Below are 13,814 nucleotides of genomic sequence, written 5' to 3' on the forward strand. Positions count from 1 at the left end.
TCTTAGGGGGATGAAATAGATTTCTATGTCTGGCATAACTTTATAAGGAACTTTTTATTTGTTTGGGAGCCAGCGATCATTATTAGAATAGAACAGAAAATAATTTATGGATGTGCATGTAAATATTGCTTGGAACAACTTATAAATATGTTTGAATTTATTTATCTTATACTAATAAAATTTATAACACGAAGCAGAAATTTATTCATCCATGCATGGTTTTTAAATAAGATTGTCTAAGTAAATCTTTATTTCTTATAGAAACTTAAGTAAAACAATTGTAAATATATAAACTTGCGAGAAGATAACAAAAGGTACAGTGGCAGTGCGGGGCCGGTGAGATAGGGAAGACATACAGCAAATCTGCCTAGTCGGCTACTGGATATTAATTGATCGTGTGTCGACATCAACTTTTCTACATTTATTTTTCTATTTTACATAATTGCTTATATTGGCTCATAATTAATAATGGCCACGTTTCACACCTTTTTAAAATAAAATGGTAGCTTAGCCGAAATATATTTAGATGATACAAACATGATAGAAAAAGTAAGGAAGAGCTCATCGACGATGGTGGGAAGAACGAGAGTATCGTACGGAGAGGTAGTGTCGGTCATTTGTTAGGATCATTTCGCATATTATTATGATTATGATTTGGCTACACACAAACCCCACCAACATAAATGCTTCATTTCATTCTGATTTGTGATAACTAAACAACACACAGCATTTCCACATTAAATCTCTCCTTTGCGACCCTTTTTGACTTCATGTGGCCGACTGAATCAATCTTTCGATCTTAGGACACTATTTGATTGTTGTTCACTCTTGACCAATGTTCAACATACACTTAACCCAGCCACCAACATGTTAAGTGTCAGATGCTTTTATTTATCACTTTTTATTACACAACTTTGGCTATAGCGTGACGTCAAAATTAACTATATTTTATGCTTTTTTTTAAAAACAAACCCTCCAGTTTTTATTATATGAAAAGTATTAACTATATTTTATATTTCCAATACATTAATTAAATAAATTAAATTTTATTTAACACTTATTTCATAAAATATTAAGAAATTTAACCAGAGAATATATTAGAATAAATTAAACTTAAGCTACAATAACTTATTGAGATATATTTGTGAAAATAATAATATATAAGTGTTAATTATTTAATGTTACCATTAGTATATCAATTATTTTGTTACTGTTAGTATTTAAAATATTTCTTAATTATTTGACAATAAATTGATTTTCTTTATATCGAATAAAGAGGTAATAAAGTGAGTTTTAAAATAGAAAATATTATTTATTTTTTTAAATTTTCCAATATATTCATTGTTGTTTTAGGTATTGTTCATAAGATTTCAATGTGTTTAATATGTAGAAATTTAAACATTTTGTTTTTGGTATTGTTTTTGAGATTTTAATGTGTTTAATCTTGAATGTACAAACTCAAGTGAGGCCGAGGGGAAGGTTCTATAGCGTTTCATATGAGTTAATACTTAAGAGTTATGTATTTGAGAAAGAGAAAGAGTCCATGTCACATACGTGTTCAAATGTGTGGGTGACGAGGGTTAGTTTTTCTTATGGAGCCTCATGGGATGTCTATCAGTTCCCTCCAGCAACGTATGTGATCTAGTTCTGAGCATAGCCAGGCAAGAAACCCTTACATGCATGTTGTGTTTAACAGGTTATGCATTAGGGCTATTATAAAAAGAGAGGAAGAGTTCGTTGAGCTATAGATTAATAGCAAGACTTACGAGAACCAAGTAAGAAAACTCTTTGTTACATATTATTGGTTATGACTCGATGTCAAAGCCAAATGTATTGGGAATTGTTTGACAAGTAATTCTTAGTATTTTCTTATTTTGACCTTATGAATTAATAATAATAAAAATGATAATTTGATTTGCGAATCTTCAAATAACGTCTCATTCAATTTGGTGCGAACAATGAACCTGATAAAAGTTTGTTTTTGGTCAAGGCTTTTTGCACACACACATATATATATATATATATATTTATAGAAGAGGGTTCAAACGACATTGGTGTAACTTTTACTAAGTGTTACACCGCTCAATAACTTTATATTAAAAGTGAATTTTGAAAATCTAACCGTTAGATTGAAAGTTCATATCTCTTAGATCATATATGTCAAATTTTGTTAAAATTGAACAACAACTTGAAGGTAATCAAAATATTCATATTTTAGTATATTTTGAAATGTATATATTACGTCAATTTTGTTTTATGATAATGAAGTATCAAATCATCTTAGATTTATATAAAGTTTGATATATATGATCTAAGAGATATAAACTTTCAATCTAACGGTTAGATTTTCAAAATTCACATTTAATATAAAGTTATTGACCAGTGTAACACTTAGTAAAAGTTACATCGGTATCGTTTGAACCATCCTCATATTTATATATTAATATTAATCATTTTGAACGTATATCAACCAATTTGCTAAGAGAATGGAGGCTATTTCTAATTGTATAAGAATTGGAATAAAATATTTTAATTGGCTAGTAAAAGAACTTGCTGAATTATAAAAATTAAATTCAACATGTTTATAAGATATGCATATATTTTTAAGGTATGATAATAACTAATTTAAAAATATATTTTATAATAAGATCTTTAAATAGAGTATAAATTTATCTTTTAATAAATTCAAAACTTTAATTATATATAATTCAACATGTTTAATTTTTAAAAAGATAAATAAACATACAATTTTAATACATTATAAGAAATTTGATATAAAATTAAATATTTATTTATTTTTATTAGAATAACCTAGACCCTTTTAACTAAATAAATGTTAATAAAAGCATTGGTCTGACTTATTTCCCAAAAAGCAAACATGATTTGACCTAAGCTTATTGTAAGCTAGATGATATGCCTTTATCGAAAGAATATTTGACCTATTTTTACTTCTAAAATAAATTATTTCTATAAATTATATAAAACTATAAGATAAATTTTTTTTATTAAACCTGTTGAATAAACTATATTTATTTAACGCTTATCACTCAATTTTTTTTAATTATTTTGTATTTTCACATTATAATTATTACACTTTTTTGAAACATAATTTTGGAAAAAGAAATACATAAATGTAGAAATATACAACTTATTTTATTTAGCTTAAACCAGAGTCAATTTTTTTTTTTTTTAAGATTAATATGATATTTCCATCGTTAATTTCTTTAATGTTAAAATAATAGTTGACTAATAAAAATTACGTTTTATGAATATAGATTAATTCTTAATCGTTAATTTTGAAATATTGAGTTAATACATTTATAGAGAAAAAATATTATTTCTTTTTTAGTTAAATTTTGTTGGTTACTTATTTTATTTTATTATTATAAAAAGTAGCAGAAGAACTACAATAAAAATATTATGTAAATAAAATTATTAAATTTTAAATATATTTTATCCTTCTCTTAATTATATTTAATCCATAATATTGTGTGAGAATGGGTCCATCAAAGATTTTGTTCCATTTATAATCTTAAAAGTTTTGTTATGCACACACCTTTTTAATGAAGCCAATATATTGTGGCCCAATACAAATAATTTCATTAGGGAGTCCTTAATTAGACCCGACGTTAGTTCTCATGCAGTTGCTAATATCCATTATAGTGGAACATAAAAAATTGTAAGATTCACCTTTAGAGCGGTTCAGGCCTTGTAAGGATCATTCATATATTATTGTTTTTTACACCAATAATCAATCATATTTTTTAAAATTATTTATTTTATTATTATATTAAATAAGCAATTAACATGACACTATTAAAAGATATAATTGGTTATTAGTGTAAATTTTTTTTTATACTGACAGTATATAGATGATTAATTAATTATATATATATATATAATCAAAGTTTTAGCCTTTTTTTTTATAGAAATTAAAGTCTTTGCTATTTAATTCCCAATTTTGCATTCTTTTCTTCTTATTATTCCAAAGTTATTAATACAAGTACCATAAAATAATTATATATATATATATATATATATATATATATATATATATATCAATCAAATAATATATAACTAAAACAAATAGTTCAGTATATGATATAAAGTGATAAGAAAAAAAATACTAATATATAGAATATTTTATATATAAAGGTCTCCATATCATCAAATATATCTATGAATTAATAAAATATACACTGGCAGTGTAAATTTTTTTTACACTAACAATTAATTATATTTTTTAATAGTGTCATATCAATTACTTATTTAATAAAATAATAATAAAATAAGCAACTTTAAAAAATATAATTGATTCTCGGTGTGCGGATGATTAACTCTATATCTATCTTGCACATGTGACAAATAAGTTTTTTCTCTTTCACTTTTGTGTCCCCTCATGTTTCCTTGTTTGGTAATTAATTAGTTCTCAAAGCATTGGAAAGCTGAAAACACGCAGTAAGAAAAGAAAACGCAAAGGAGAGAGAGAAAGAGAGAATTCTGAATTTCTGAGGATACAAACATTCTAGCAGGAAAACACTATGAAGCATATCGTGTTATAAAGTAGCTTTGTTTTTCCATCACAAAAGTGGGGTAATTGTTTTAAAGAAATTTCTGAAATACGTTATTTAAAAAAATCAAAATGACATGTTTCACAAACATGATTTTAAAAGTAGAAATGGTATTTTAAATTTTGCCTTCGATTTAAGAAAACAGAAATCATGTTTTGAAGTATTTTTTTTTTTTAATTTTTAATTTTACATAAAAATAATTATTTTAACACAAAAATTAGAACACACAAGTCGTAATACAAAAGATGAGTGTCTCTTTAAAAAAAAAAAGTAAGTCATATTTTATAACACCACTTTACTTTTATTTCTAATAGAAGTCATATTTCAAAATACCACTTCCACTTTTAAATTGTGTTTCATTACTCATTTTTGAGATTTAAAAAAAATGAAAAAAAATCCATTTTAATAAATTTCCTTAAACTAAGGGGTCTGAATCCTAGCAATTGCCACCCTCTTAAAATGAATTTTGGTAAACCGATATTTGTTACACGTGATCTTGTATAGTCTTATAAGCTTATAAAAAATAGGGAGTTGTTACGGTACCCTTAAAGATCAAGAGTTTCAATACATTTTTCTATGTAAATTCATTAAAAATTTTAAAAAAATTAATTTAATTATAAAATGAATAATTTAAATTATATTTATAAAATAAAAAGTAAGATAAAATTATAGAGATTAAAATTACAATATTTTAATAATATTATAAAATATTAAAAAAAGAAAAAAATTAATAAATAGTAGAAATAAAAAATTATTAAAATTATAATATAGAAATTCAAAAATTTAAGATAAAAAGATAAAAAATATACTTAAAAAATTATTAAAATTAAAATATAGAAAATTCAAAAATTTTAAGTGAAAAGATAAAAATATACTTAAAAAATTATTAAAATTAAACTATTTAAATATATAATAATATTATTACAAATAAATTAGAATATATAAAATAAAAATAAAATGACTAAATAATTTAAAAATTAAAAGAATAAAATATCATAAATATTATTTAAATAAATTATTAAAAATATAAAATATAAAAAACTGTATCGGTACCCTCTTAAATAAGATGGGTACCGTATAATTTCTCTAAAAAAATATATATATTCAAGTCTTTCAAACAACCTCTAATAATGTTTGTGTAGAAGAAAAGAGAGAAAATTTGTTTTGTTTGATCATTAAAACAAAGTAGAAAGAATAAAAAGAATTTTTTTTATAAAATAATCAAAATTTTCTCTTCTTCCACTTTTTTCTTAATTAAAATTCCAAACTTTTCACTTATTTTCTTTCTATTATTTCAAACAAGCTATAAAAGAACAAATATCGAGAGAAAACAAAGAAAATTAACAGGATCATAAAGCGCGATAATTTCAGTTAATGTGTTTCACAAGTTAAATTAATTCTCAATCCTTATAGAATATTTGTAGCTTGATCTATTTGAAAATGTTATAATAAATAACTTTACATTCTCAAATTGAATATAATAAAATTAAATCAAAATAAAGAAAAAAGAAAATGAAAACATTTACTTACAATAAACTATAAATTGGCAATAATAGTTCATAAAAGAAAAAATTACGGTAGTCTGATTGGAATTGAACTCATGAATCTTATAAATAAAAATAATAATGTAACTAAATAAAAGAAAAACTTCATTAAAAATAATATTTAAATAAAAAAGTCATTACTAAAACTGTGAAACGTTCCAAAAAACATTTTAAAAGATTAAAATATTAATTTAAATTATAAAATATTAAATTAAATAATTATTTTATAATAAATTTATTAAAAAATATTAATATTTTAATGTTTAGAGGGTAATTTGAAAGACGAGTATAAGGGTATATCATTACTTGTGTTGATAAATATTGATGACATCTTAAGGTTAAATTCAAGATTTTGTATATATTATTTTTAACTCTCACTGTTACTAAATCAATCTATGTATTACATGTTCATACATATATTACATGATTAAAAAATATATTTAAAAGCTAAGGAAAATGTCATTATTTTTTTAATAAAAAATATAAAAAGAAAGAAAAGAAAATAAAGAACACGTAAAATTTTGATGTAAATATTTAAATGCTTGTAGTATTAACTATCTCCACACGTAGAAATACTGAAACATGTTTAGTACGTAGAAGATGATAAATAGAAGAAAAAAGTAACATGATCCCATCGCATGGCATGCTCTTGTTCTGAAATTACACAAGCTTATTAAAGTCCTTCTTGGTTGTTTGACATATATCAAAACTCAAAAGTAACTCCACAAAGTTTCTCCACGTTGGTTCTCCTGAGAGGTAAATGATATTCTGGGCGGCGACAGAAGCATTCCCCCGGCCATGCCCACCAGCAAACTGGGCATGCTGAAAATGGCTTCCTCGTCCACGAAATCACTTTGAAGCCACGAACAAGTTGATGCACTGCACTGGCTAGCTTCACTTACTGATGAATTAATGTGATTGCGGTTAGCTTCAGTTTCAGCCTTTATCATTGCGGCTGCAGCGGAGGCGGCACTGCGGATGTCCGCAGGAGAGTTTGTTGCGGGGATTTGATACTTGTCCACCGAGTGAGGGAGGTTGAGGACAGCACCGTCGCCTTTCAGGGCCAAGGAGGCCACGTCGTAGGCGGCGGCCGCCATCTCTGGCGTGGGGAAGGTGCCGAGCCATATGCGGGAGACCCATTTGGTTCCGCGACAACGGATTCCGTGATACAGTGGGTGCCTCTTGGAGGATGCTGATGGGGCCATGATGCCTATTTATTGCCTAGTGCTGTTTGGGAGAAAGGATGGAATTGGAATGGGACTTCAATTCTTGCACCCTGGACCAAATTTGTGCTTTGTGGGGATCTATATATAATAATATACATCAAAACAGACACTAATAAACTCTTCAATTAATGTATAAAAATCTTATCATATTACAATAGTGAATTTTAATTTAATCTAATCTTACAAAATTGGTTTGAAGTTTGAAGGTGAGACTTATTATTTATTTATATAATTTTATGATATTTAATTAATTTTAATCAATAATATAAAAAAAAATTGGCTTATAAAATAAGATTTGCCGCCTACTTATACATTGTAAAGAAAAAAATGCACAATATATAGGAGTTCTACCTTTGAAAAAGTAGTTTACTTTTTGTAATCATGCTCAATTTCAAATACCACTCACTCTTGATTCAGGCAAAACTCCGATAGTGAAAAGAAAATGAAACTAATCGATGATAAGATACATTTCATTTCGTTTGCCTTGACTACTATTTCTTCCTCATTTTTTGTGACTTAAAAAAATGGGCTTGGGTAATAGATGTATTCATTGAACAATCATATTAAGATTCAATTTTTTTTTTTTTACAATTTGTTAGAAAACATTTTTTTGAACAAATATTTTCCTCTTGCATACGCAAATGCGTATCAAATTTAATGTGTCTGAAGTTACATGCAAATGCATATCAAATTAAATTTGTCTGGAGTTATATGAGAAAGAACAACACAATAAAAGTTAAAAATCAGGTTAACACTAACCAAAAAAATCCAACATAATTGACACATTTAAACATGTTATTAGGAATTCTTGAGCATCCTTTGCACAAGCCAAAAATAAGGCTAACATTAAAAGCAATCAGACAACATCTGTTTCTTGAGCAGTATGTGTGCACTTTGCCTAAACAATGAAAATGGCATGGCTTTTAGATGAAGCCCTACCAGATAGATGAATGGTGTTTTCATGATAAATAAAAATAAATTTTTGAGGCAGACTTGCAAAAATTGTATCCATATGTCCCATTTACCGAGAGTTAATTACCAGCCGAGTGCTTCACCACAAAAAAAAAAAAGATTAAATATCTCTTTTGGTCCCTTACAATATTTTTTTGTTTCAATTTAGTCTCACTTTAATTTTAGGTCTCAATTTAGTCCCCAATAAATTAAATCATTGCAATTTGGGACTTTCTTCTAAATGATTTAAACGGAATTAACTGATGGCCACGTGGATGCCACGTAGATGCCACGTAAGTGGATCCCAAAATACTGGAATACACCTAGAATCAGAAAGGCCCGTTCTGAAACCAAAACGGCCCGTTCTAGTTACACTATTGGTATGTAAATTTTGTATCTGGAACGGACAAATATTTACTAAAGTACAAAGCATTTCAAACACTAAATTTGGTAATATTGTTAATGGGGATTGATAATTTCAATTGCAAAACATTTGGGCTATACAGTGTATCATTAAGGACGATGCAGTGTATCACTAAGGACAATAGTAAAAAGTTTTATTTCATTGTTAGTCAAACTGGAGTGAACTACTTACTACTAAATTGACACTATACAATCAAGGATGAAACGAAATGGTGTTTCCCCTTAAAGTTATTGACGATGTACACCAACAATAACAACCTGTTCTTGAGGAGGTACAACCTGAATTTTTGTGATTTAGGATTTTCCTTCAGCGTTACCCAGATGATTTCCTTTCTCAATAATTTCTTTGAACTTTTTTAGTATATGTTATGTTCTGAATTTTTGTTTTCAGTTTCTGAACCATGTTTCTGTCTTTGAATTTATGATATATTATGAATTTTTATTTTCAATTTTTGAATCACATTGCAGCATTTTAGTCAAGATTTTGAACTGGATAAGTTCAAATCAAAGAAGATCTTATCTTATTTGATTTTTTTTTAGTTTTACTCATAAATAAATATTAATTTATTGTATTTTTTATTTATTATATTTTTATTAATATAGATATAATAAAAAAATACAATCAAAAATTAATTTGGCGTTCTGGAACGGACCGTTCTGCTGCACTCATGTTGTGTTAAATTTGCATTTGGAACGGCCCGTTCCGGTTGCAAAATTAACACACCAAGAGTGTATCCAGAACGGGCCGTTTTGGTTTCAGAACGGGCCGTTCTGGTTCCAGGTGTATTCATGCAATTTGACGTCCACGTACACATCCACGTGACCAACAGTTAATCCTGTTTAAATCATTTGGACGGAAGTCCCAAATTGCAATGATTTTAATTATTATGGACCAAATTGAAACAAAAAATTAAAGTGAAACTAAATTGAAACAAAAAAATATTATAAGGGACGAAAAGAGGTATTTAACAAAAAAAAAAAAATATATATATATTACCAGCTGACTCAGGATGCATATTCTACACCTGCCATTACCTAGTTGGCAACATCAAAAGTAGATAATGCCTAATGCTATGTATGGTTCGTTCTAACACCTCTACTCTATCCTCTCCTACATATCAAAATATCACCTATTTCCAAGTTGATAATTTACCACCAGTCAAGGCTGCAGAGGCTACAACAATAATACAATAGATTAGAATATGTAACCAATTCACCTATAGCGTTGGTGATATATGCAGAAGGTACAATATGAATGGACTGTTTTATGGTTGATGCAAGTGCAACAGTTATACTCTCATAATTGCTTATTACGAGACAAAAGGGCCTGATCCTCAAATAAAAAGACTTTAGGCCAAAATCATCCTGAAGTCTGGAAAATGTTTATATTCCAATGAGAATACTAGATCTCCTCTATGAAGAAGTTGGTTACATCAAATAACATCTTAGTGTAGTCTTGTCTAGACAGAACCATGGACATGATTTCCAACCAACCAACCAACCAACCAACCCCGCTTAAAAAAGAAGAGCTCAGTGCTTAAATAAACGCATCCAGCAGTAAAACAAGATTAAACACGGACAGAACAGCAGGTTCATACTGAACTTAAAGAAACATATATTCACAATAACTAGAGATCTGCAAACTATTCATTTCATCTGCTCCTTGCCGGCCTTAGTGTCGGTTTGCTCTGGAATCGGTTGGATTCTCACATAAGGTTTTCTGGTTAGAGTTTCTCCTTTCAGGGCAGCAACATAACGGTCATTGGTATCCTCCTTCCGCTGTAGCTCTCCAAGGTATTCTGCCAGCCTCTCTTTATTGACTTGCCCCATCATCTGGTACATAATTAAAGCAGCTAGATTGTTAGAACTTTCAACAAAGGAAGGAAATCACCTCAAAGAAACAAATGCAAACTTGACTACTTAATTCAAGTAAATTGGTTGGATTCTCACATAAACTTGACTACTTAACCTCTAAGATAAACTGCTCTACTATTCCAATCCAAGACCAATCTAGGAGGTTGTAGATGTAGGTTTAAAATGAACATGTATGTAATATAGGAATTGGAATTGAAGTCAATAAAACACTGAACAGAGTGGAGTCACAGTCATATAAAAACATAAGATTTTGGTTTTGGAACAAAAATATAGAAATATTTCATTTGAAGAAAATCCTACACAGATAATTGGATGGGAAGTTGAATCCCAAACAATGTATACAATGTTGGATCAATGTAAAATTAACCATGGTTCTGTCCATTTAGGGCCTGACACCTGCAGGTTGCCAGGTTCCACAGATATATTTAATGATGTTATACTTAGCCTAATTGAAAGAAACATGTCATTTGGCAAAAAGAAACCATGCATAAAAATGCCACTATAACACTTCACTAAATGTATCATGGAATAGAAGAGTCCTCGAAATGAAGTCAATTGACTATAATTAGATTTTGACATGTCATGGGATCTAAAGACTTGTTTTTGAGCCAAGCAGTACACCATGAAGTTGGTTAATTATTTACCCTAATGGTCATGTGGTACATGACTACAGGTCCAGATTGAAAAAAAAAAGAAGAAACAGAAAACAACATGGAATAACATCACCCGACAGCACTAGACACCAAGAACAGAAAATGAGGTAGCCTGCCTATGAAGTCCAGATACTCCAAAAATGACAGAGTATTGGTGCTGTACCTATATCCAATACCAACAAGGCAGCCCACATATGATAGTTTTAGAGATATGTTTCCAAGGAGGCAAGAACTATCCTCCAATTTTATTGACTAATATGTTTAGGATGAGGAGTATCCTCCAATTTTAGGATGTGGCTCCATGCTTTCCCCTGCATCCTTAAGGCAATAGTAAATAGTAGGCAATTACATAGAGCCAAAACTTGTTGAGTGGTAGAACTAATGATGCTTTGTGACATTCTGACACGAAAAACATGTAATTTTGAAACGTGTAAATGGGAAAAGAACGTATTTTGATGTAGGCAATGGAAAGATATGTATCCATTGTCTTTGTTACAATCACAAGTATTTTTGCAAATTGTGATCACTATCCACTGTCATATGTATTAAATAGAAATTATCAACGTCTCTTTATAAAAATGGTTCATTTGTCTAAATTACTTGCTTTTAATTTATCATAATAACATATCTATGGCCAAAATATTTTGAAATTTAAGGAGTTTCTTGTATCCATATGTCTATGTTGTATCAAGCATCCAGACCTCATAGTAACCCTCTTAGCTTAGAAAAATAAGAAGAACAAATGTAAAACAGAATAGCAGTCTCCAAGAAGAAAATCTGAGCCCTCTCTGAAACCCCACAATCCAAATGATTGTTCGTACCTTGTCAATTTCCCTATTATCCCCTAATCAATGGCATATAGCAGCAAGGAGTGGCTTACTCCAAAACTACTACAGCAGCCGCAGAGAAAAAATAGTAAATTTGGAGTAGAAAATAGGAAAAAGTAAGGAAGGGAAAAAGAGAAAATTACCAATGATTCGGCGCGGGCACTTCGGCGAAGATGGGACTCGAGCTTCTCGTTGCGAGTGTTAGTGAGCTGCATGACGCCATAGCCGATGACGCCCGGAACGACGCCGCATATGGCAGCGAATGCAAAGAAGAAGGATTTGGATTCGCGGGTCCTTCGCACGATCCACTTCCACGCCATCACACCTTTCTCTCGCCGCCCTTCCTAATTCCCCAAACATTTTTATTTTATATACCACTTCCACTTTTTTTTTTCTTCAAAAGTTAAACCTGTCTCTTAAATTTGGTGTAATATATTTTTTTATTTCTCAAATTTAAAAATATATTTTTAATTAAAAATATCAAAGTCTATCTGTCCAGTTATATTATTAATAATCTTTGAAAGATTAAAATAATAATTTTAAAAGTTGCAGATAAAAAAAATAGATAAATTTTAAATAAGGGTAAAAATATAAATTTTAAATTTGAAAGACATAAAAAAATATATATTATCAAATTTGAAGACTAAAACGATAATTAAGCTTAATTATTACTTACTATTTGTTACAAAAATATAGTCGTGTTTTTGGAGTAATTATGTAATTTGGTTTTTAAACATTTTACATGTACAAATATTTTTCCCTATCATAGTATATCTATTATTAATGAAAAATGTCCTAAAAAATTATTTTGAAAAATAAATTAAGTATTACTCTGTTCTTGAAAATGTAAGCAAAAAAAATTATACAAAGAAGTTTAGTTAACATTATTTGGTTTTTCTAATCTTATTCAAAAATAATATGTTTTCCGAAATATCTCTTATTAGAACTTGATATTAAAAATAAAAAAATATTATAAATATATCTCAACTAAATGAAATAATATTTTTGTTATTTTAAATTAAATTTTAATATTTTTAAAATTTTATCAATTATTAAAATAACATTATATCAAAATATAAATTAAAATATAATTTATATGATCCAATTATTTTTATTATAGTATTTTATTTGTAAAAATATAATTCTTTAGTTTGGAGGAAGATCTATATAATCTATGATATGTGTGAGTTAGGAGGACTAGTAAAAATACATGCTTGTTTAGTTGAATTTTTTTCTTAGTCCATTTAATATGTGGATTAAGCAAGTTTAGTCTATGAACAAAAGAGTTGATCTGTATAGTGTTTTTTATTTTATTTTATTTTAAATAAAATTAATATTACCTATAATATCTATAACATATAATAAAAAAGATTTCTTTATTTGTATACATATTTTTTAAATGATTTTCTTCTTAAATTTTTAAATAATAAATAATATTAAAAGTTAATATTTTTATATTAATAGAATTTGAATCTAAAATAATCAAATACAACACTAATTAATCTACTAAACATTAATAATTTTTAAATATTTTTTATTAAATAAAATATAAAGATATGAAATACTTCGAATTTAAATAATGTAAATAAAGTTATAATGTTAAATGTAAAGAGAAGTGTTAAAAAAAAAAAAAAAATCCTGGCACATTCGTTCCCATACATCATTTATTATTGGTTAAATTATTTTGAAATTACAAAATCATGATAATAGACATTAAAAAAAAAAGAAGTGAAACCCATACTAT

At 27.7% G+C, this 13,814-nt stretch overlaps 2 protein-coding genes across 2 annotated transcripts; both read right to left on the bottom strand.

Moving 5' to 3' along the window:
• Positions 1–6,669: 6,669 nt before the first annotated feature.
• On the bottom strand, positions 6,670–7,815 carry LOC109800051 (ethylene-responsive transcription factor ERF027). The gene has a single exon (XM_083066940.1). It carries the CDS (start codon positions 7,318–7,320, stop codon positions 6,826–6,828), a length of 495 nt encoding a protein of 164 aa, XP_082923066.1. The 5' UTR covers positions 7,321–7,815; the 3' UTR covers positions 6,670–6,825.
• Positions 7,816–10,049: 2,234 nt separating this feature from the next.
• LOC109801144 (centrosomal protein) lies at positions 10,050–12,429 on the bottom strand. The gene is made up of 2 exons (XM_020362148.3): positions 12,214–12,429; positions 10,050–10,548 (listed from the first exon to the last, which is right to left on the bottom strand). The coding sequence occupies exons 1-2, from the start codon at positions 12,388–12,390 to the stop codon at positions 10,363–10,365; spliced, it is 363 nt and encodes a 120-aa protein (XP_020217737.1). The 5' UTR covers positions 12,391–12,429; the 3' UTR covers positions 10,050–10,362.
• Positions 12,430–13,814: the final 1,385 nt, after the last annotated feature.

Source organism: Cajanus cajan, chromosome 11 (genome assembly GCF_000230855.2).
Source record: "Cajanus cajan strain Asha chromosome 11, NIPB_CcT2T_4, whole genome shotgun sequence".
NCBI classification, from domain to species: Eukaryota; Viridiplantae; Streptophyta; class Magnoliopsida; order Fabales; family Fabaceae; genus Cajanus; species Cajanus cajan.